This window comes from Tachypleus tridentatus, chromosome 6 (genome assembly GCF_004210375.1).
Source record: "Tachypleus tridentatus isolate NWPU-2018 chromosome 6, ASM421037v1, whole genome shotgun sequence".
Taxonomy (NCBI): domain Eukaryota; kingdom Metazoa; phylum Arthropoda; class Merostomata; order Xiphosura; family Limulidae; genus Tachypleus; species Tachypleus tridentatus.
In genome coordinates, this window is record NC_134830.1 from 159,368,411 (window position 1) to 159,394,886 (window position 26,476).

The 26,476-nt window shown below is 30.6% G+C and overlaps 1 protein-coding gene across 9 annotated transcripts in view; it reads right to left on the minus strand.

The window, feature by feature from the left end:
- Positions 1-945: 945 nt before the first annotated feature.
- LOC143254266 (rap1 GTPase-activating protein 1-like) overlaps positions 946-26,476 on the minus strand; it is a 191,988-nt gene continuing 166,457 nt past the window's right edge. For 6 of the 9 annotated variants that reach the window (XM_076509155.1, XM_076509153.1, XM_076509157.1 and 3 more), the window contains 13 exons: positions 24,925-25,028; positions 23,145-23,223; positions 21,636-21,689; positions 18,025-18,108; positions 15,952-16,052; positions 14,729-14,858; positions 11,560-11,708; positions 9,421-9,586; positions 8,711-8,986; positions 8,007-8,068; positions 7,231-7,496; positions 5,058-5,152; positions 946-4,384 (listed from right to left, as the gene is read on the minus strand). In XM_076509155.1, coding sequence (XP_076365270.1) covers positions 4,259-4,384; positions 5,058-5,152; positions 7,231-7,496; positions 8,007-8,068; positions 8,711-8,986; positions 9,421-9,586; positions 11,560-11,708; positions 14,729-14,858; positions 15,952-16,052; positions 18,025-18,108; positions 21,636-21,689; positions 23,145-23,223; positions 24,925-25,028 — 1,692 coding nt within the window. In that variant the 3' untranslated portion in view covers positions 946-4,258. The remainder of the gene's footprint in view (positions 4,385-5,057; positions 5,153-7,230; positions 7,497-8,006; positions 8,069-8,710; positions 8,987-9,420; positions 9,587-11,559; positions 11,709-14,728; positions 14,859-15,951; positions 16,053-18,024; positions 18,109-21,635; positions 21,690-23,144; positions 23,224-24,924; positions 25,029-26,476) is intronic. The other 3 variants (XM_076509159.1, XM_076509160.1, XM_076509154.1) reach the window with 1 other exon arrangement.

Sequence of the window (26,476 nt, forward strand, 5' to 3'; positions counted from 1 at the left end):
ACTTTTTTGGTTTTAATTTTCATTTTTAATAAATTGTATTTGGTATTTTTATTACTCAAAATATAAACTGTCATGATGTATCTTGAGTATGTACCACTTTAAGTAAAACTGTTTTGAAGGTTTCAGATTATCAAACTTAATTTAAAGTCAAAATAAATAGTAAAGCTATGTCAAGTTTGGAAATACAATTATAAATTTTGTCATCTATTAGAATACTTGACAGGTTTCGAAAAGCTGTAATTAGATACCTGGTAAATAAAATCTTAACAACAAACTTCTTTCTACAGCCAGCATTGTACAATTATTTAATATCAAACAACAAATCTATTCTAACTTCATATTTACAACCTTAAGATTGATCTTAAAACCCAGGTTAAACCAAAACTGTTCTTAATACTCTAACTTTTGTATGAAAGATTTCTTATAACTTGAATAAAAGTTTTAATATTATTACTTAAGCACCACTTATGAAACTTTGAATTTGTAAATCTCCTGTACAATTTGTTAAAGTAATTTATACAGCAAGCTTCTTGCACTGAAATGGGATACCATAAGAGTTTATACAGTGTAAAAGTTGACCCCCATATTTTCAATAAAAAAGTTAGTATTTTCATACATGTTCTTTGTATGTTAACCCAGGTTTTATAATTATCCATTTGCACAGAACTCTGTCAAAGAATTCAGAAGAATCCACAGTTCCCATAGAAACAAGAATGAGCAATTGCCACCATGGTTGTTTATGACAAGTCATAATAACTCCCCACAAATAGAAATAGAAAATGACCAAACAACGTTGCGAGATAAATAGTATACTATTTAACACACTGAAAAAGATTTGTCAAATCTAGTTAAATTCTAGAAGGTTTCATCACCAAAGAACTGACAGTGTAAATTTAAAGATACATGTACATGTTGAAGTTACATTAATACAACCACATGAGATGATTCAAACCTATGCACTATTTTATTCACAAGTTATTTAGTTCTAGGTTCATGAATTGTATACATATACTTTTTATATATTTGAAAGGGCTTCTGTCAGTATATATATATTTATACAGAATCTTTTAATATTTTCAATAACTCTTGTATTATAGGTTAATTGCAACTGTCTCTTATATTAATCACAGAAACCAACAATTTTATTTTTGTCACTATAGAAGAGATAGCCTGATGTAAGAAATGACTCACAATGCATGTTTTTTAAACTGTCAACATCTAGTCTTATCTAGAAAAATTGAGGGTTCATTAGTAGAGCCCCTGTAGACTTTTTAGTTATTTTGTAAAACGTCTTCTCAATTCTTGTGATAAAATTCATATGCCACCCTGCCCCCCTTTTTGTTTTGCTACGAGACCCACATAATGCACTTGTTATACAGCCTTTAGTATTTTTGATATGAGCTATCTTATAAGTAAATACATAAAATTTTAACACGTCCTTCAAGGGCTAAGGAGTGTCTTTAATATTCAACAAACTGTAGGGTAAAAGTAAGTTCAATCCAGAGGGTGGTTTTTTGGATGAATCTTTGAGACAAGTTTTCATTTGTCAAATGATAAACAGTTACATGAAATACAACATCCTCAAGTCTCCATATTAGCTGGTACTGAGGTCAACCTACTGGTACTAAGTTCATTCTATAACAACAAAGCTACATTGTCAGCATAAGTAATTAACCAACTCCCAACCTATTTTGTTTTTTAACTTTCAGTTGAAACAGAAATGATTTCACTTGCAATTTGATAGGAAAGGTCAAACCATCACATAATCAGTAGTGAGATAAGCAAACAGGAACACTACAGCCATAATACTGTGCTTGTCTTGCTGCACAGTATCTATCAAGGTGGTTTTAACAGTTCCCAAATACCTCTGGTGTCATTTGGAGACTGATGCTTCAAAAATTCTATTACGAATTTAACTTGAGTTAAAATAATTATACCTAATAAACTCACATATACATTCTTGCTTCAATAATGTATTTAAATCACCAGAAACTGCTTAAAATTCACACGCACAAGTTTGCATGTTAAACATTTCTGTCGAGCACTCACTCCTGAAGAGTTAAAAGCATTTATCTGTTAATAAAAATAGGAAAATTATTATTATTATTATTTGTGGATACAGTGATGGCACTTCACATCTTTGATATTTTCATTTAACAACTAACACTGGCAGTTTACTGAGCTTTAGATTGAGTGAAAATATTAACATTTGTACATCATTTTACTCTATCTCTGTTATGTAAAGACATCATTTCAACTTATCTACTTTGTACAATAAAACCTTTTATTTACTTTTTTTTCCACTATTCCTGGAGATGAACTGTTTACCTATCAACAAATAAAACTTAACCAAGTTCTTTCAACAGTATTTTAATAAAGCCATCAAATTATGAAACAATCAAGTAAAAGGTACATAAACTAGATGACAAAATATATTAATGTTGTTGTGTAGGCTGGTTAACTAGTATGTACATATTTAGAATGTTTATAATACATATGCACTGTACATTTAATTACTTGGTACATTCCCTACTTTATAATTACTGCTAAGTTACATGCTAGTTATACATAGAGTTGCTACAAACATAGCTGTTTATGGCAGTGTTTACAATATAAAAATATGCAACTATATCAGTCACTGCTTCTGTATTTCCATAGGAGACTCTGTACGTGATGTTAGTTGTATAATAAACGTGCACGTACGAGCAGTACATAAATTAATGTACCCAAGAAAAGGTACATAACTTTTGTGCATAGAGAAATATTTCACTAATATATTACTGCCTGTTAGAGTGTTTGGTGCAATTACTGTACCTCAAACAGTCTATAAACAAAGTTCTTTCACAGGAGACGATAGCTAGAAAGTTACATTAACCTGTTACAGTTTTGTTGAAACTGTCTTTTTTTTTTCTGACAAAATGAAAACAAGAAAGAATAATGCTTTAACCTCTTACAGTTATGTCAGAAGTTAAGATGACAAGAGAGGTTTTGTAAAATCTCTTCTTTCATTACTGCTACCCAACTTTCACATCTGTGACGTTTCCAACATAAGCTGTACCCACAGTCTCTTAGTAATGATAATGATGGTTTCCGTTAGTTACAAATATTTAATAATGTTATATGAAATGTCTATACTAATCACAATTAATTTGTTGAGTTAATTGTGGGCTACTAATTTTCCAATGTAGTGAACGTTTAAAACCTTGATGTTTTTCAAGCACTTAATAAACACAATATGGAGAAACAGCAAGTGTGAGTGAGTCTGAAACAGTTCTCAAACGTCTCCTAATAAAACATAAAAAGTAGACGTTGTATTTACACACTGTACTCGATTTTCCCAGCAGCTGTTACTTTTGGAAAGCAATAACTGCCAGCTGTCTAATAAATACTCAAAAGTGAGACAAACTTTTGTTTGAAAAGTAAATTCTTACAATATCACTTGCTGTTGGGTGGTTAGTGAAAAACTGGGTGATCAGTTACATTCAACTAAATACACTCATTGGTTCATGGAAAACTGGAATAAATACTTGAGAGTAAGAGAAAATCAAAACACTAATTTTAATTATTCTCACAAGTCCTAACACTAACCAATTAAGCTGAATAAGTTTGAATTAATCAAAATTAATAATAGTAATATTTCAAATAATCAGACACTTATTTTTGATTGACCAATTATTTTTATGGTATAAAAGTTACACAATTTTATCATAGGTAATTAAGTTAATACGAGCTGAAATCAAATTGCTTATTTGGGGCACGACTATTTACAAGTAACAAAATTACACTGAATACAATAACAGTGCCAGATGACTGGTCAATAACTGTCTAATAGTGAGGTCACCATGGAATGAAGTAACATTCATCGTTCTTTTCTTATAAACAGTTAGAGGTTTGGTATTCTTTGTCACAACCAAACACTTGCAACAATATAATCCATTACTGACTAGTAGCATGTGCAAATTGTATATCTTAACATAAATGTACAAATATTGCTGTTGTAGACTGCTGACCATGTGTAATTCTAAAAGACAAACCACTAATAAAACACTTTACTACAACAGCCACAATGACTGCTGTTGTTTAAAGTACATACTAAATGCACTTTCAACTATAAATATTTACATTCTATTGCCACATTTATCACTTGTAACCAACGTAGTAGGTGTTGTGCTGACCATTACAGACGTGGACCTGACATTCACGCTACAGACTTGCTCGACCATTCTGTAAAGGTGGTTTAAATAACACTATGAAAGAACTATGTTCTAGCTAATGCTTCAGCATCTAATGCCTGTAATCTGAGAAGTTCCTTTCTGATCGTTGAAAGTTCTGTGGTCAGTCGCACCTCTGACTCATTCAACTTTTTCACATCACGTTGACTGGACTAAAAACAACAGAAATAACTTTACTTACATCAAACAAAATTCTTTAAAGTTTAAAACTATATACAGACAAATGCTGCAATTAGAAACAGGTTTCAGTTATTGGCCTGCTAGCTTATTGTTATACTGGAACACTTGGCGTGATAACCAACACCTTAAAAAAACAACAAAAAACTAGTCAATATATTAAAAAAGAAAGAAACAAAACTGACTCTTAAAAATTACTTTTTAAACATATTTCCACTGACTCCTAAACTTTTGAAAAGAGGTTTTACTAGCCATGCAGAGAATTTCATAGTTTTTTTCTGTGTACAAATGTATGAATTTAAAACAGATGTTTCAGTAGGGTCACAGGCTTTTCTAGTGAACATGCAGGTTTCTAAAACATGATATATGTTATTAAACACTAGGTGTGAACTAAAATAGCAAGAACACCTTGCAACCGTAGAAAGTTGGAGATTTACATGTTTCAGAATGACAGTTGTGGAATGGTAAAGCCATAAATATTTTGACAGTATAATACAACTAGGGATTGAGGTATGAACAAGTTACTATAGAAAGGAAATACAGTTTGGGTATTGAAACTAAAATAGTTTTTTTTACAAAACAAATTATAAAAAAAGGCTATATTTTTTTTTTTCCATAATTGGAGCTTCAAAAACTGGTAACACTCACCATTTTTTGTTTCAAAAGTTCGAGCCTTTCTGTTTTAAGTTTTAGAACTTCGAGTCTGAGGTTGTCGATCTGCCTTTGAACAGCTGGAATTAAAACTATTTTATTTGACTGAAAAAATAATTGTAATTTAATAACTAGAAAATAAAGTGAACTTTTATGTACAAAAAGTTAAATATTACAAATTCTACAAGTAAAAGAAACTGATTAGAGATTCTGAATGTGGAAATAATGTTAATAAAATTATAATGGCAGGCTAATTTTACGTTTAGTGTTTACAACAGAACATGAGTACATTCATAAGATATGTTGCAGGCCAAATCAATATCGAATATATATTCCAGCAGGCTTGTAAATTGATTCATGAAATACTTCTTAAATAAACTTAAGTTGATGAAACAGTTGAAAATTTAAAGTAAAATAAAAGTACTGGTCTTTCTGTAGACATCCTGCTATTCATAAGTTAATTCTTTCTCAACAGTTTAAACACCTTGCCCTTGAGTAAAGTAAGCACTTTTCCTAGGTTTGTTTCTCAAAGATTTCTGTTTTTTTTTTTAATAGAGATTTGAACTCCCCAACCAATGTCAGGTTCACGTTGTCACCTGACGATGACCGAAGAAGGTCGAAACGTTGTTCGCTCCTCTACGTAAAACATTTTCTCAACCCAAATGAGCCATTTTTACATGTATATTTTTTTCTACAAGTGGATTTTCTCGACATCACTGAACTCACACTAGACTCCAGGTTATGAAGGAATAAAACCCACAATTCAACATCTCACACAATGCATTATACATTACACAATGAGATTCCTCAGTTCTATAAAGCTGCTTTGTAAATATGGATGGCTGAGAAATACATGCACCATCAACGTGTGCAAAGCAGCATTGTGGGACATCCAGCCATCTTTGTCTTTCTTGTGGTTGTTTCTACTCAGAATCTTAGATGAAGTTGTCACGAGGTTGACTGCAGGAATTAGTCTGGAGTGCTACAAACAAGACAGTAACTGTAACACAGAAGAAGCAGTGGCACCAGAGGAACATTAATAAACACCTTCTATCTCATTGACTGTGGTAAACCAACAAGAATACTTTCAATATTTTGTACAAGAGGAACAGTCCAACCAATTCCTTTCACTCTCCACCTCTATGGTTACACATTAATGAGAGTTCTTTTGACAGTACAGTTTTTCTTTATTGTTTTTAGGTTAACACATCAATCCTTTTATTAAAGAACTTTTTTTTGGTGTAACTTGAATACTAGAAGCAGTGACACCCCTCTGTAACCCACCCAGTCCCCTGAAATTGGTTTCATTGACTCAAAGACTGGGTGTTAAATGAGTAAAGTATAGTTAGAATAATGCATTTAACAAAATTACATACAGATCATGAAATGGACCACATACAGTCCACTGATACTTCAACATGCACAGGGAACGTAAATCCTAATCATATATTACCTACTCACCGTTATAATTATCCTGAACTAGAAGCTGAAAGAGAATAAGGTAATACCACTTTTGATGATTCTTATAAGAACAATATTTCTAATAATCTTCTGCTGAAATGTGCCAGAAAATTTAAAACCTAATGTACTCTGATGTACTCTATTTGCAAAACAGTTAATATGCCAGGTAACTAAAACGTACAACAGGTTCAGATTTCAACACATGCGTGTTTATAAAAACACTCAAATCTTTTGTCTTCAAGTTTTCCGATTATTGTATTTTAATACTAATTTCCATGAAACATTTACTTTGATATCCAATTATAAAACTTCAGACTAAACAAATTCAAGAACTTAGTTTTTGAATAGATTAGAACATAACAAAATGTCTTTTTTTTTTCTCGTAAGTTCATATAAAGTTTCTAATTTTTGTTGGTTTGATAACATTTAATGACCATCATCAATATGTTTAGGGTGAAGAGTTAATAATAAAAAAATATCATTAAACAACCTTATTGGATTTTATCAAACCTTTGTATTTTGATTGAAATCTTTAAAATCATCCAAACACGTGCTACAGCTAGAAACCAACCTGTATTTTTGGGTACAAATTAAGGGAAATACTTTTATTTCCAGCAACATACAATTTACAGTGAAAGACTAATATATAATGTAATATATACACATCTATCTTGAAAAAGTGTTTTTTTAGAAATGTATATGTACATACCATCACAATTAGGCCTATGTAACCTACAGCTCTCTGTGCATAAAGAACAAGGCTGGATGTTGTTTAGGCTTCCACTATTACCACATTTACCAAAGTCCTCTGAAGCCATTGTGGTACGTTCCAATTCCAAGCTGTTTAAGCTCGAGGTATCTGATTCATAATTAACGTGTTGCATCATTGGTGGGGTTTCTGGGCCGGAAATTGGTGTATTAGGTCCACTAACTGAATATTCATGAAACCCTCCACCTAAGCTGTCATTGTTTCGACTTCAAATAATTTGCAGAGAAAAACACATTAAGAAGTCACCAAAGATTTCATACTTACTTATGATATATGTCTGTCTTAAACTTTTATGCTCTAAGATCTCAATATTCATTTAAAGGTATTGGAAGTAAATACGGAAATACAAAAGCGATACAAGCCACAAACAATGAGTAAACATTTCAAGTAGATGGTCAATTTATTATTAGTATACATTGCCAAACACATTCCATTTAGGCACCATCATGTTGTATTTCTGACATGGGAGTGATGGATTCACTGACCACATTATTGACAGAAATAACATTTGCATATCTGCAAATAACAAATCCAGATATATTTAAAAATAAAAAAAGGAATTTCCAAGTTTAGAAATACAGGTTTATGACACTGAAGACCATCTAAACAACGTATTACATTTGTTAGAAACTAAATGCCGAGCTATATATATTGGTACGAGCAGATAAGAAAATGTTGACATAACGTAACATAAAAAATGAAAATTGATTTCCTACCTGTGAGTGGATCCCTGAGAAGGTGACCTCTGATACAAATGTTTTACTGAATTTTTTGTACTCTGCAAAAATTCAAAGACATTCCAAATTACTGTGGTTCATAAAGAGTTTTCAATATAGAAGGTTCCAAATAATCTTCACTGTTAATGTTATATATCAGTATTAATACAAAAATATTTCGGTTTAATACTAGGTTTGTCTAATTTCAAATCACATCACGTTCAACTTCAATGACATAAAAGTTTCATTGAATTTATAGAAGCAATCTGTGGTTCACTGGTGCACGTCTTATAACTATTTAATCGATTATTCTACCAGTAGCTTTATCAAAACTTTGGCATAGTATAATTATTTATATAGATTGTATTAATTTAAAAAGAAAAAGTAATTAGAGAAAGTAAAAGGTTCTTCTGTATATGTAAAAACTACTAGAAATTAATATTGTACGTAGAATTTGGTTAAACTTTATAGCATAGCAAGTCCAGCTGACCCTTACGTTTAGTTCACAAAATTAAGATTAAAAATTAGTTTAATCAGTTGCATTTGATTAAAGACGTTATATAAGCTTGAACAAATTAATTTTAAAAAACTTAAAAGTTCCCCTATACCATTTGTTTATATCTTGAAAGAATCCAAAAAACATAAACAATCAGTTAAAGTATATTTATTTAAACACATGATCAGATAAAAACCAAAATCCTTACAGAAGGAGTGGAATCTCCCATGGTTATTACATTGACACCACTACTACTAGTGCTAGCTGCAGACCGTTTCTGAGAGATGTTGGACAAGTTAGACTCTATGGATTGACTGCGATTTCTACCTGTCAACGCTCTCCGAAAGGAGTCTAAAAACCGGGAACTTGTGTCGTTCATTTCTGTCCTGCTATTTTCGTAACACAGCCCTGCACCACAGAAATCCTGCGTTTTTTGAACAAGGCCATCATGTAGGGAATGCAGTAAAGAAGCTTGTGTGCGTTCCTAGAAAAGCACTGGTCTCGTTCATTAGTAATCTTACACAACACTCATAAAATCATATTTAAAATTACTATTATTATTATTATTATAAAGTGTAGCTTGAACTCAAAATCGAACTGAAAAATTCTGTAATATACGTTTTATATGTACTTTCATATTGCTTCTTTACTAACATAGTAAATAGTACAAAATTAACAGTTATAAAACAATGTTAAACAAGAGAAAAAAAAATAGGACTAGCTAATAATATTACTAACTGAAGTTGTAATTCGTTTTGTAACAGCAAATCTTATCAATAAATTGATTTATTTTTGCAAGTATGAGTGTAATTCTCCAGAAAGTAATTAGGGTAGAACACAAGTGAAATTCATATCAGTATATTGTTCGTTACATTAACAGTTGTGTTTTGAAATCCAGTATAAAAACAGAAACCTCACCTTCAACTTTGCAAATTTTTCTGCTTTATAACAAGCATGTTCAGCATTGATGAGCTTGGCTAGGAGAAATTCTCGGAACTTATTTCCTTTGTCAAATATAGCCGGTTGTGGTAAGGGCGGGCCAAAGTGTGGAACATCCTCTCGTGCTGTAACTGAAACTTTGTACCTGAAAATAATACAAAGACTAAGCAAGTCACGTATCACCTCCCATATCAATTTATTTGTTTATGTTTTTTTCTATTAGTAGAGTCTCATATTGTATGATACTGAATAATTTTGTTTCTTCACTGTTAGAACAGTCACCGTGGAAGACAGGACCAAAAATTTAGATTGGAATTGCTCATATCGTATGTTGGGTTTAATTGTAATATGAATAGTATTTTGGTATGCCATATAATAGTTTAGTGTAAAATGGTAGTGAATAAACATCTTAGAAAAATGTTTCACAATCTGATGAGCTGGACTCCACTGTTAGTTTTAAGGTTTAGTGATTTTCTCATATTTAATATTTGGCTTGAGCTTTTATTCATATTTTTCACATTATATGATCACTTGCTACTATATAGACTAGTAATCAATAGTCACATTTTCTGATGAAGCTAACAGAATTATAGTACCACCAGATTACAATTTAAAAGACGCCCCCTATTGGCTTTTTGCTCAACATTTCAGCTTTAATATCTTAACTGTCAATCCAATGATTCACATAATATATGTATGCTGCAACTTAACATCAGTAAAGCTTGGAAGAATCTGTAAATAAAGTTATTCAATTGCTGGCCATATTACCCATCAATATCACCTCAGTTCTTCAGTGAGTACAAAGAGCTTTGAGAACTAATAAAAAAATCCACGTTTTTTTTTATTCAATTCTTGTAATACCTTAAACTCTTTAGGAAATAATGGAAATTGAGTGATTTTTGTAATACTAAGTAAACATTTACGTATAAAATCCCATATGGACTAAAACGGAAAACTCTGAATTTAAAGTCATTTCAGAGCATATATTTTATGTATTTTGATAAAACATGCTACTAACTATATGTTATCACAAATAGTACTTGACTGTCCCTGAAATATAACTGTTAAGCACAACACACAAATTGCAAAGACTTGAGAGCTGTCATCATACAATGACAATGCTACATGTTCAGTAATTCAGTGTCAGGCACCTAGTACAGCCGTTTGAATACAAAGAATAGATACATTTGTGAACAATCAGTGACCTAAGTAGCTTAGGAATCGTAATATATCTAAATATAAGGTTACTTATAAAATCATCCATTTTTAATCTGGGGGAACCATAGGCTCATGAAGTCAGTGCAACCTCTTTTTACAATCAGGGTAATGCTGAGAGGATTTTTTCAAAAAATCTCACCATGTCTTTTGAATAGTATTGTTGATGAAGTTCAGAGGATAACTTTTTTTTGCAGGATATGTGGAATGTCTTAGACTTCTTCTCAAGTAAAGATGAATTGTTGGCAAGGTGAGATGTTAATATATGAGTTAAGTCATAACCTCACACATATGAAATGAATGTGTTGCTTCTGTCCACAAAAAGTTTTTGCCTGAATGAAACTTGTGTATTATAGAGTTCTTTGTAACAACATATATTATATAGTCTAGTTACAAAAATACAAAAGTTACTTCTGTTGTATTTTACTAAGACTAAATTCTTCTGAATGTAATGCATTTCCAATGTAACCAAGAGTTTTTTATTTAACAATAAAAGCACACACACAAATATATTCACTATAGCTTTTTCAGAATGTCATGATGTTATTTTTTGTAATGTAAAACTAAAATATAACTCATAAATAAAACAATAATGATAATAAATTAGAATTATATGTTGGAAAGATGTAGTCCTGTTTGAGAAATTTAGATAAATCAATGATATATTTCAACATTATGATGCAAGTCGTCCAATTTAAAATGTTTACATCTAGCTAAATTTCCATACAAGTAAATACATGCTGTTATTGTATATGTTTGCAGTCATGATACAGTCTAAACCTAACAGTTTGTCATAGTATAGATCTTCTGAAAGTAACAAAGACACTTTTACAATGGAATAATAAGAAAATCTAACAACAATTCATCAATATGCAGAATATACATAATGTAGAATGCACCAACCTTGTTTCAGGTGTCTGAGGGTTAACAACTTCAACAATAATGTAAGCATGAATGAAATTGGATGTTATTATTGTAGGAGAGAAAGGTGTGTTGCCTTCTTGGAACACGATGGCTACAATGTCGTTTCCTATGTGACGTTTCCGTTGAAGCTGAGAAAATAAAAGCGGTTATCAGATTAACATTAAATGGTTATGAGCAAGAATGAACTTACAAATCATGAAAATGATTTCTAATCCTTATCCGTGCACCACGAAAAAAACAAACTGTATTTGATTACTCAAAACTGTCATTGTAAAAACATTTTGTTCTTTAACTTCAGAATAGTTTAACGAACTGAAGATCTTAAAATACACGAGGTTTTGGAAATGTTTTGACCATTTTTTAACATTTAACAGATTATAATAATGTTTTTTCTCTCATAAACTGGAAAATAAATGAAAATTTACTTCAGTACATAAATAAATAACTGATATTTGGGGAAAAAAGGAATCAATTTCAGAAAATAAATTTATAAAAAAAAAACATAATTATGTTTCACCGAAGTTTTCGTTAAGTCAAATACTCCACAATTTTAACTACAACACCACCCTGCATAGTTTTTGCCAACTTGAAAGTAACTGTTGTTCATATAGTAAAAAAGTACACTAAATCTGAAAATGACTTCAGTTTTTCAGTGTCAGGTCAGGTTTTCCCACAAAAGCCAGAAAACAAAATTACATATTTATTTTTTTATAATTAATTATAATATATTCATACTTTCAATATGTTAACTGTATTTTTAATATTAATTATACTTTTAGTAATAACTAATTTGTTCTGTTTTGTTTTTTTTCAGATTGAGTTTGAAACTTAACTGCAATAAGTATACTGGTATTATGGATCACAGAAAGTGCAAGTGTAGTTCATACATATTTTGCTATATCTGTGGCAGTTTTGCAACTGAAGTGCAAACAAAATTAATGACTATAAAAAGCACTTACTAAGTGTATTTTGGAATTAAATTTTGCAATCAAGACAAGTATTGGGCTCCCATATTGTTTGCCATTCTTGTATTGAAAATTTGAGACATTGGACAAAAGGTTCAAGAAAAAAAGCCAAGTTTTGGAATCCTTATGATCTGGAGAGAACCCCAAAATCATATCAATGATTGCTACTTTTGTATGGTCAACATAAGTGAAGTCAAAGGCAAAACAAAATCCTTAAGTGAGTACCAAATATACTGTTAGCCATAGGACCTGTTCCTCATTCAGATTCAATACCACTTCTTGAATTTAAAGGTTTACATGCACCCTGACTCTGACCCAGATGACTCAGGAAGGGATCCTGACTTTTGCACTAGATGTTTCAGCTGATCCCAAGTTATTTTCACAAGTAGAACTGAATGATCTTGTTTGTGACTTAGACTTACTAAAAGTATCTGCAGAATTTCTGGGATCTAGACTAACTGAAAAATAGTTACTGGGTCCAGGTACAAGATTTTCGTTTTACAGGTGCAGAGAATGTTCTTTGTTGAAATACTCTGAAATGCACGACGAATATGTATTTTGCACATACCTCCTGGGTTTGATTAAGCATGTGGGTTGTACATATAAGCAAAATGAGACTATTTATTGATAGCTCAAAAACTAGTTTGAAATGCATTTTGCTTCATAATAGTAACAAACTAGACTTATTCTCATCGGACATTCTGTTCATCTACACTAAAGTTACGAAAATCTAAAAATTGATTCTAAATAAAATAAGCTATACAGAAGGCATGTGGACAAGATGTGGAGATTTAAAAGGTTATTTCTATGCTGCTGGGTCAACAGTCTGGATACACCAAATTCCCATGTTTCTTGTGCTTATAGAACAGTCAGGCCAGGAGTGTACATTGGACAAGAGAAAACTGGCTAGTAAGAGAGAAATTTGTTATTGAAGAAAGAAATGTCACAAACAAACCACTAATACAACATTCTAGAATATTGCTTCTGCCACTTCACATAAAGTTAGGTTTGATGAAGTGGTATGTGAAGGTCTTATCTATAGATAGCGCATGCTCTCAATGTGTCTGCAGTAAAAGTTACAAGACTGAGCAACGAGAAACTTAAAGTTGGTATATTTGATGGTCCTCAAATAAGAAAGCATTTTAAGGATGAAAAATTTATTGAATCAATTAATCTTATTCAAAAGAGCATGGTTAGCATTTGTCAATGTCATGAAGAACCTTTCAGGAAACGTCAAATCTGACGACTACAGAGGTCTAGTTAAGGAATTATATGACACTTTTAAGCAACTAGGCTACAACACAAGTGTTTAAAGTTCATTTTCTGCATGGTCATATGGAATACTTTCCAGAAACTCTCTGTGCCTTCTCAGAGGAACAGGGTGAAAGATTCCATCAAGACATAAAAATGATGGAGAAGAGATACCAAGGGCAGTGGAACATCGTGATGGCAGATTACTGCTGGTGTCTACAAAGAGATAATCCAAAAGTACTTCTTACATGTATATTTAAGAAAAGAATATTCACATCCTAATTATCTCAGTGTTCATCTATGAACAAAATAATATAATTTTTGTTATTAATATGAAATTCAACTTTAGTTTTCTTGAAAATTTTCAGTATTTCAAAAGTTCTTTTTATTTTATCACACATTTTTAAAATTGTCAATATGTTTCTTTGTACATGATTTCATTTAAAAACATGCACCTTTATTTCTTATCTTCTAATTATATATTCTAACTAGTTTGTAGCAAAGGTAATCAGTCATCATGCATTCAGGTATGACAGAAAGTTACTACACTAGTAGATTTTTTAAATGTAATTTGTGAAATACTCAGCCCTGATAAAGAAACAAAGAGGTCATTTCCAAATTCATTGCCATGGAATTAACTGTAATTGGGTCTTAAAACTCAATCAGCAGGAAAAAAAGTTTCAGATGCAGGCTAGTGTAATTTTTAAGAACTCGCAAGTGTTGTATGTCATTGTTATTCAATAGAAGTCATTTAAGTTACACCTTTATTACTTCCATTTTTCAAGTAATTAAAAGTCAACACATTTTCAAACAAAGGTCTTAGTTATTAATTATATGTATAATATTTTTCTGTATTAAAAAACCTAGTACAAAATTATTATGTTAATTTTGAATTTGGATGCATCGAAGCTACGAAAAAACAACCCACCTACCTGCTGAGGGTCTCCATTAATATATGGAAGGAGTGTAGAAACATGAAACATGATTTCACACCCTCTGAACTGAGTGTACACAGACTCATCACCAGTCTGGCCATAGTGGGTGTCTAGACCACCTCGAAATCTGTAATAAGAAAAATAAAACAATTGCAGTTACATGAACTGTTGATTAGTAAAACCCAATTTAAAAAAACGTACACTTTAATGTAATTAATGTTTTTTTTTTTTTTTTTTTTGTAAAATGATAACAATACAAAACCTTCAGAATTAAGTCTAGCTTTTGAAGGATGGCAAAAAAGTGAATTATTTTCCCACACATCAAGAATAATTATGACGGAACTTACTACAGTTCACCAAAAGTTGTAAACAAATTATGTTTAACAGTTGTAACAATTTTTTTTTATCTTATGGCAAGTTACATTCTTTAATATTAAGCATTTATTTTTAGAATTTGCAATTCCATTAAAGAAGTACTTTGTGCAAATTCATTAAAAAACAGTAATAATTTGTCAGTACATTAATGGAGAGAGGTTAAAAAAATTACTCACCAATGCAAAACAAACCAGGGTGTACTCGTATGTTTTTCATACGTTAAAAAACAAGAGACGTGCAAAATTTAACAAGTAACTCCAAGTTGGTGCTCAACCAATCCAGGAAGGAAGTTTGGTTTAAAAAAAACTGGTTCCACATGTTAAGGTTACATAAAATTAGTGTAAAAATACACTGTGAACTTTCAAATTAACTAAGAAGATATCTAAACTCAGCGTATTACAGAAATACTTCTCCGAGTACCTTAATTATAAATATATAATGTTTGAATTTCAATATTACACGAGGTTTCTTGATATGTGGAAACAGCTGTGTGCAGCTATTAATATTAAAGACTATGCTTGTATAAGGGAAAGTCCTGCAATGCAAAAACAGGTACGAATATTTGAAATTTAACATTCTCTGCACTTTTCTAAAGAAAGGTTAAAAAACTTCAAGTGTTATCCTTCAGCTTTATAGAAAAAGTGAAAAACCAGTTAACTGGTAAACATTTTAAATTTTTAAACCTCGTTAATTCAACTTAAGATGTTATATAATAAACATAACTAGGTTTTAATAAGCAAAGAAGTTTTTAAATTTTGAATAATTACAAAAATAATGCTAGTAATAACTTTTTAACAACAAGAAAACACTTCAGACAATTAAAAACTTCACAAATTTTATCTTACCCTCTAAAGTCCTTTAGCTTGATCTTCTGACCTATCATTTTTAGAAACTCTTCCATTGCACTACTGTGAGTTATATTCCCAAACAATTCTTCCTCTGTTGTCTAAATAAACGTAAAAATGTTGCTTTTAGATGTTAATGCAGTTAAATATTACTTTGTCTTCAAGAAGTTAAAAACAAAGCAAATTATACAAGAGTCATGTCACTTGAACTTGTTTTAGGCAGGATTAAAGCTAATGAAACTATAAGACCTCTCCCCCATTCTTCTATTAGATATATTTTTATGCACCAGCAATACCAAGCGTGGGATGTGCATATACCAAATTCCATTTTACAACTCATCAAGATCTCTATCAACATACCCCCAAATTGAAATTTGTCCTGGCAGAGTTAGAGCAAATTAATGTACAAGACCTTGGGTGTGGGTCAAATACATCAATCAGAAGGGTATGACCTTCCAAATCCAAAACTGTAATTAGATCTCAAACTGGTCAGAAGATAAGAACTATAAGCTAACAGTTTGTACTTGAAAATAATTCAGAGCCATTCTTGTTAGTTACAATGCTGTAGCTGAAAAGCAAGTGCTGCGAAACAAACATATCATCTATATATATATAACCATCTTGTATATCACGTTAATTTCATGCTTTCAAGTTGCTTTAATTCCTCGCATGAATTTTATGAAACATAAACTATATACATTAATTTTTAGGCTCTCACTGTGAATCTCTTCATTGTATTTTATTACATTTTACATGCAGGTAAATATACAATAAAACAGGCTTGAAAATTTAAACTTCATTAACACTCCTACGAAAAGACGTTTCAAGTCCTGATTTCTCCAAGCCCGTTCCTCTGGCTGTGGTTTCGCTAGATAGTAGATAGGGACAGTGGGAATCTCGTTAATCCATTCATTAATGGATTTAAATGGCAATTTCATTTAAATACAAAATTATTAGCCTAATATTAATAACCTTTCAAGTTGCTCTAGGGCCTATTAGGCCCCACTTTTAGTAGGAGTGTTAAAGTTATTTTAGTTTTAATAACAGATTTTCCATAATTCAGATACACAGATTTTAAAAATAATTAGTTTTTTTTTCAATTGTGTAAAGTTGTTTTTTTATACAAATTAGGGAGGAAAAGATTTACTTTAACCAAATTATTATTTTATTTAACACAATGGACCTTTTTTGATTATTATGTTTGGGCTCTAGAAGAATCGATAACACTCATGTTGTTACTGGTCTAGAGAAATCTATAACCAGTAATTCTCAACATTTAAGGATTACAAAATGTGACCCAATTTCAATGATTCAGTTGTGTAAATGTACATACAACATTTTGTGAAATATCTGTATACTTTGGAGAAAAACGGATATGACTTTCAGATACTGTGTACAGGAAATACTGCAGAATATGTAAAAATATCAAGACATTAAATCCATCTGTGCAATTAGTTAAGACATTTCTCCAATGGCATTTATAAAGAAAAAAATGCACTTTTGAATTAATACAAAAATTTTAATTTACAAGTATCTTTTATAATTAATATATTTATGATTTGTCTGTATAAAATTTCGGCACAAAATATTTCGCAAATATTTTTTTAGAAATGTGTCAAATTCTTTTGCATGTAATTTCATTAGTTAAAAATATCTTTTGAAATCACAATATCTTTAAATTCTAGTTGATTAGGTACAAGCCTTCAGTAACACTACTAGTGTTTGTATAGAGGCTTTTTTATTCTATCTGTAGCAGTTTTCCAAACGTTTTAAATGTATCAACTATAACTGAATAAATATTCTGTTCAATAAAAGAAATAATCTATTCCACAAAAAAACTGTACTTTTTTTTACTACAGATAAATGATAAATAAGATATGAATAATTCTAATAATACTTCTAATTAATAAGAAAAACTACCTTGTTTTTAAAGATTCAGTTAACAAAACAAAGGCCAACCCAAAATTTATTATATATTCCAAGCTGGTTAGTAATTTGCTAAAATCTTTATTAAAAAACAGAGTACTCAAAACTACCAAGCTAACAAAAAATATTGAATGAATATACACTAACCTGAGCAACTCTTTGATATATAATACCAAACTTGTACGTGTTGACTAGAACATGCTCGTCATAAGCAAGCAACATTTCAGAGGCCTAAAGACAGAAGTACAAAACTTAAATTGTACATATTATCTACATGAAATTACGAAATACTTTTCAAGACTCATTTATATTTTTTGTACTCTAGCATCATTTATAACATAAGCAACATTTTGTTTACAGTTGAAATATATTTTCTAAGACAATGGTTTTCAACCTGTGGTATGATTCCTTTTATACTGGTATGCAATAACTTTTGAAAAACATTAAAAAGAAAATATGAATCATGTCCTAAAACTAGAGAACAAATTTTGCAAGTTAACCAGCATTTAATTCACTCATTGTTAACTCAACATTAAATTATTCCTTTCCATTACCATTTTATTAATATAAACCACTATTATGCTGTTGATTGTTTTGACAAGTCATATGCATCAGGGGTACGTCACAGGTTCACAAGTGTAGGACAGGGAACCTCTATTCTACGGTAACAAAAATATAAGCAGCAATTTACAAAGCTTGTATGATTAAAAAAAATAAAGAAATATTTTTGTTTGAATTATTCCATACAAAGGAAACAAAACCTCAGTACTGTAGGTTATTTATTACTCTACAACAGTGTTCGAAAATAGCATTTAGCAATTAGAATCAGCTACTAAACATTATCTTTAATACACATGTACAGCATTGTTTTAATATTATTTTAGGCACATAACATGGATTCATTTACATTACTGATTGTTTACACTACAATTGCTCTCATGTTTAAAAAGAAATTAAAATATTTAAAGATGGTGCACTGATTTGTCCCTTTGTTACTAGCTATGTTACTTAACTCTTAACAAATGCATTAGGATTTATTCTTTAATTAAGAAATTCCTTCAGTTTGAATCACACTGTGAACTGTAGATTAAACATGTGTATTTTTTATTTAGTTTTATTAGTTAGATCTTATTCAAGTTTCAACAAAAATAAAAAACACTGGACAAATATTCAGTAACATAATATCCAACTTACTACTGATTACCTCAGGTAATTAGTTACATTACTACAATTTTATAATAATAATTTACAATTGAAGGACAACACTACATTCACCTTTTTCTCACAATGTAAAAAAATATATATTGAAAGGAAACAAGGGCTACAATGATAGTAACACCAAAGCCCAATGTTTAGACTAGCCTTTTCGATGAAACCAGTACTGGATTAAGATAATCAAAGTGTCTAGATGCCTTCTGTTCATAGATACTACCAGCTGTACAAGTTAAACCAAAGGGTAACATTTAAGGAAAATTTCATGGACCCATAGTTTTTAAGGATTCTAGGCACTGTGCTTATTGTATGTAATAAATAAACTTGCCCTGGATGAAACCCTTGTTGAATGGTTTTCCTTAAAACAGCAAATTTCACAAACACTAAAGAAGCCAGTGTGATATATTCAGGTAAAAGTGAGTTAACTTGACAGTAAAAGGATAAGTCTACTTAACAATAGAAGAATCAGTAACATTCTCTGAATAATAGAGTTACAATACTGAATGACAAAGAGGCTGAACATAAGGTGAAACACAAAATGCACAAATGCAAGCACAAAACACAATGTGTGTACTTGATTTTATGGAGTGACAGACAGACTGTAACTCCTAATGGATTCTGTTTTTCAAGTTGCTTACTCCTCAAAAGTATGTTAGAGACTGATCAAATCTAACATTCTTTAACTCACAAGAAAAAGGTATATTTACTAATAACAACTAGTAATACCCCTGTGACTGGTCATTCTCATTACAATAAAAGTGAGACCATAACTTAAGGATATCATCTAAATGACCAGTGAAGAACACTGCTTTCAAAACCTTTGTACAATTTACAGTTATGCAGCATTGTCTCCTATGAACAGAACAGGTATTCTATACTAAAAACAACAATGGAAGAAAGGCACCTAAAAATGGCTTTCTGATTCATGTGACAAATAAAACCTGCATGTCTGCAGAGTAAGTTATAAATTCAGAATAAAGATTATAACAATACAATCTCGAAATACATGTTATATTCATGTGTAGTGCACCAAAACTAACCAACTCACTCACTCACACAAAAAGATGAAACTCTTGCAAAAATATACATCTACCTTTCTTTAATAAATTACGGTAAGATGAAATTTAGTTTAACTATCAACTAAACAACAAAAAATGAGCAAAACAAACACTGGGACATTCTTCATTCCATAATGTGATATTTATAATAGTACACAATATCATGTTCAGCAGTTAGTGGAAAACTATAATCAGTTACTATTTATTTCCTTCTTTGTTTCAAAGCAAAACTATACTGGGTTATCTGTTATGTCAACTGTAAGGAATCAAACCCCAGATTTTAGCATTGTTAAGTCCTTTAAGTTACTGCTATTCCACCAATGGACACCACAATTAAATTGAAGATGATGCACATGTGTGTCAAAGCAAGGTCCACTAACTTTCAACATTGTTCTGTATATTGTAGTTTTCACTAATGTGCAACATCTTGTTGAGTGGGCATTCAAAGCCTAGAAATACTAAAGTCAGTAATGAAATAAACACAAACGTACACATTCAATGAATGCTATTAATTCAGAACATTTTTCTCTTTCTACAGTGTCCAAAAAATCTAGAATCACAAGGAGTCTGCAGATTTTCTTAATTGTAGATATGTGAATGATCACGACTCTGTTCAAATTAATTCTGCCCTTCATTCAAACCTGTTTTGATGTTTTCAAATCATAAGGACAGCATGTGGAATGTGCCATTTAAAAGTTACTGAAGTGTCAATGGTTTGAGACTTCTCAGACATCCTGCATATTCGAGTTCAGGGACAAACATGATATGGAATAAAAGTTGTGATCACCAATGCAAACAAACAACAACACAGAAGTTGTTTATGGTTGACCATACACATATAAAAATACTTCCACTTGAAGAAAAGGTTTAGTTCCTCAACACTTGCTGTATCTTAAAATATAGAGTTCACACACAGACACATGTTCTTAGAAGTTCTATCAATAGACCCCAGATTGTATTTATAGGCTGAACAGGATAAATTAGAAAGACTGGAATGAGTTGAAGAATAAACAGAGGTTAGTGAAATTTTAATACAATTCTTGTATAGTTTCACAATACTATTAAATAACTAACACTTCTCCCTTCAAGCCACATCAATGACACTGCTACGTTATTGTCAACACTTCTCCCTTGAGACCATATCAGTAACACTACTCCACCAGCTGATAAATATAGCCAAATATTTACACTTATAGTTAAAAAATAATTACAAAATAACAAAAATTGTCCATGTAACACAATATTACTTATAGTACTATGCTAAGTTTTAAAAAAGTAGACACAACTAGTAGAACTGAATTTCGTTTTTACTGTTTTAACATCGATCTCCTGGTAGTTATGGTCTACACAAACATACTTAAGAAATAATCAAATGCTTTTAGTTAGAAGTAACATTAAATAATTATAGTTCAATCTATTTAATATGAAACCTGTGAAAGTCTCTCAAGTTTTTAAAATAAAGTAGAATTTTTTAATCTAATTACATACCTTTGGAAAAACCACTGGTTGAAAGGTTTCTGTTATTATTTGATCACACAAAATCTGAAATTAAAGAAAGTTAAATATTTTTTAGTTGTGATATTTTTACTATGACTTGTATTTCTAAATTCACAACATTAAACACATTTTGTCATGTAAATCAAGTAACTTTCAAACGCAAATTGTTTGTATGCCTTAAAAAACAAACAGTACAAACATTAGAAGAGCAATATAATACCCTGAAGGAATAATTAGAGGATCACTGATTAGTTTCAACTCCTCACCATTGACACTTAGTTATGATTTGGTAAACTGTTACAAAATCTCATATTTTTTAAAATTAATGGTTTAAGTTACATAAGTAGTCCAAATATTAACAGTAGAACAGCTGCCTTTCCTCTAATCTTAATAGTTCAAAATAGGGACGTCCATGTAACCCTCACTTTGTTCAAAACCCAACAAACAAAAAAAAAACCCTAATTCAACATTTGCTTCTCTGATGAACAACAGAAAAAGGAATGTTGTTACATAAATATTACTGAGATGTCTGTTATATTGTAAGTAATAAATTTAAAAACTGTACATATATCTGCAAGGTTGGGAGCTTTTCAAGCACACTTTATACTGAGACACTGACGAACAATTTTAAGTATCAGCCAGTCGTAATGAAATGTATCAATCAGTTCTTTACTTAAATAAAAATATTTTCCATTATAACAGTGTGATTACATACATCAAGCTGTGTCAACATTTGTACCAGTGCATCTAAACCTTCATAAAATATAGTGTATTTTATACTGAATTTAGAATGTGAACATTGCACACACACACCTTCAGAATGTTTATTTAAATGTTTACTGTATTAAAATAAGTTAACATCAGTGCACTTTTTCACAATAAATTTGCTTCATGTTACAACTATAATAAAACACTAGAGATGTTCATCAGAAAAAGTAGTATTCATTTACAATGTTACAACTATAATAAAACACTAGAGATGTTCATCAGAGAAAGTAGTATTCATTTACAATGTTACAACTATAATAAAACACTAGAGATGTTCATCAGAGAAAGTAGTATTCATTTACAAGGCATTTTAAGGAAGGAAACATGATTTAACTTTAAATTATGACCAAACCTGTACTTATGTTCAAGAACAATTTTGTTTTCAGATAAAACCCCCACAAAAACAGATGATGAAAACAATAAAACTTTGTTTGATGCTTAAGATCAAACTATAAGTAACTCTGCATGGCCTAATCACATTTTATGACTTGAATATATATAAATGGTTCTTGAGAAATACAACAGGCTTCATCCACTTTTGTTTGTGACTAAATGAAACATCTGAAGATACTATCAAAAATTGCATTAGGCTTAACAATGACCTGTACTAAACAAGTACATCTTAACCCTAAAACAACAAAACAGATAGATGAAGCCTCTTAATTACATCTTCCATAACAATCATATGACATGTAATTACGGACAGTTTTTAAACACATTGTGATCAATTACCTTGGCAAGTTGGCTAATACTGAAGTTTTCTCCTAACAAACCGTACAACAAAACATCATGTAGTAAACATTTACTTGTCCTAAGAAATAAAACAAAACGTTGAAGTTCAACTACAAATACAACAGTTTTCATTTCACTACAAATTTAAGAACCATATATCAATACCTACAAAACAACTCATTTTTCTTTACTGTGTAGTTTATGTACTAAAGGTTGATTACACTTTTCAAAGCATTCCTGTGTTGTCCACAGAACTACTTCTTCATTGTCAGAGGGAGCTAAGACTAAAGGCTTTGATTATGCAAGGTTAATAATCCTAAACCACAGATCTAGAACAACTTTCCACAGATCCTTCTCTATGTAAATATATTAGCTTTGAAGATCACATTCTAGGTAGACCCAAGGTAAAAAGTTCATGAGATTCAACTTCAGGGAACTCGACAAGTACGAGATCAAATCTAATTACCATGATTCCAGGTTTCTTGGCTATCCTTTTAATATAAAAACAGATGTTGATTTTGATGTGTAAAAAGAAGCATTCAACAGCTGATCACCCTTGTTTACTAGCTTGTTACTAATATAAGGAGATATTCTCAGTTACGTCACAACAACTTCAAGCATTGGCAGTTTCTCCATCTTCAGAGAAAATATTAAAGGATCTATTATTTACAATGTTGTGTTATATAACTATAAATCATTTAACAACCTCACCGTAAAACCAATCTTCCCAAAAAGGGATGAAACATCTCCATCTAGCCATAAAATAATCTGGTGCCATTACATTGTCAAGTATACAAGAATTTGCCATGAAGCAAACAATGGGTGTTGAGGATGTCACAGTTCACACCTATGGTGCCACATTATAACACATGTAAATCATTCTTATAAAGTGAGATTATTTCCCTGTACAGTAACTTCTAATTACACTTTGTACTGAAATTATTATATTTTTACACAAAATTGTCAAGTACCAGGATGTATCAAAACATTTCTAACACTGTGATGGTTAATACGCTTTCAAATATGGTGCGACACATGTAACTGATTTTGCGTATTTTATATTACAATAAAGAGTATCTAACTTGTTATTTTTTGTAAACTGGATACATTAGATTAAAAAGATCTGTGACATAAGTCATGGAACTTAATCACCTTTCAATAACAGTTAAAATTACAAAAAAGCTTATGGACATTTTAATGTTAAATCTTAAAACAATTGAAAGCTTTTCCTTCTTAATGGGTATCAATGCCGAACTGCAACTTAATTTTAAATTTATGTTTTATAGTAATACATGAAACAAATCTCTCACAATCTGTAACAGTATGTTTTCTTTATAAATTGGCAACACAAAATTGAAGAAAAAAAAAGTCATTGATAAAATGATAGAGAAAGTTAAGGAAATATATATAATATATATACTAGTTAATCATTCTATTTTAGGTTTAATCTAAGTGATCATTTATGAAAATCATGTACTTGAATTAAAATTTATCTACTTGTACAAAACTGTTAAGATGTAAAAATAATAAAATCAACAGTCGAAGCAATTATAGGCACGTTTAGGGTTAGGATTTATGTGGACCATTGTATGTTTTACATTTTTACCCTCTGAAGAAACCATTTAAAATTTGTCTCATTATTTTTAATTTCTCAGACCCCTACCAATACTATCAGCCTCTCGAAGTTTGTCCCCTGAAGAAGAAAGGTCCACCTTCAGAAAATGCTTGGGCTATATATATATATTTTTATTGTTTTACAGTCTGTACGATAAGTACTTACCTAAGGAGGATCCATACCCAATCATGGTCAGCAACATTTTCTATTTTAACAGACATCACTAGGTGACCTGCATTAGGATCAATAGCAGTGAAATTGAAGTGATCCTGATGTGAGAAATGAAACATTAGATATTCATGGAGGGTCAAAACTTTTTTCTTTACTTAGGTTATAAATATTAAAATCTTATAATAAATTATCCTATTGATGCAACTAGATTTAGTAGTTCCATCAAAATGTTCTCACATGCTGTGAGGATTTGAAAAACCAGTGTGTATCAAATGTAATTACTAATTAAGAAATTTTTGGAGAAACGTTCAGTCAATAGTTCTACGATTATTATCCTACACGCTTGTAGTTAACGTTTTATTTATTATCCTACACGCTTTTAGTTAACGTTTTATTTATCATCCTACACACTTGTAGTTAATGTTTTATTTATCATCCTACACACTTGTAGTTAACGTTTTATTTATCATCCTACACGCTTTTAGTTAACGTTTTATTTATCATCCTACACGCTTTTAGTTAACGTTTTATTTATCATCCTACACGCTTTTAGTTAACGTTTTATTTATCATCCTACACGCTTTTAGTTAACGTTTTATTTATCATCCTACACGCTTTTAGTTAACGTTTTATTTATCATCCTACACGCTTTTAGTTAACGTTTTATTTATCATCCTACACGCTTGTAGTTAACGTTTTATTTATCATCCTACACGCTTGTAGTTAACGTTTTATTTATCATCCTACACGCTTGTAGTTAGCGTTTTATTTATCATCCTACACGCTTGTAGTTAACGTTTTATTTATCATCCTACACGCTTGTAGTTAACGTTTTATTTATCATCCTACACGCTTGTAGTTAACGTTTTATTTATCATCCTACACGCTTGTAGTTAACGTTTTATTTATCATCCTACACGCTTGTAGTTAACGTTTTATTTATCATCCTACACGCTTGTAGTTAACGTTTTATTTATCATCCTACACACTTGTAGTTAACGTTTTATTTATTATCCTACACGCTTTTAGTTAACGTTTTATTTATTATCCTACACGCTTTTAGATAACGTTTTATTTATTATCCTACACGCTTTTAGATAATGTTTTATTTATTATCCTACACTCTTGTAGTTAACGTTTTATTTATCATCCTACACTCTTGTAGTTAACGTTTTATTTATCATCCTACACTCTTGTAGTTAACGTTTTATTTATCATCCTACACACTTGTAGTTAACGTTTTATTTATCATCCTACACACTTGTAGTTAACGTTTTATTTATCATCCTACACACTTGTAGTTAACGTTTTATTTATCATCCTACACACTTGTAGTTAACGTTTTATTTATCATCCTACACACTTGTAGTTAACGTTTTATTTATTATCCTACACACTTGTAGTTAACGTTTTATTTATTATCCTACACACTTGTAGTTAACGTTTTATTTATCATCCTACACACTTGTAGTTAACGTTTTATTTATTATCCTACACGCATTTAGTTAACGTTTTATTTATTATCCTACACGCTTTTAGTTAACGT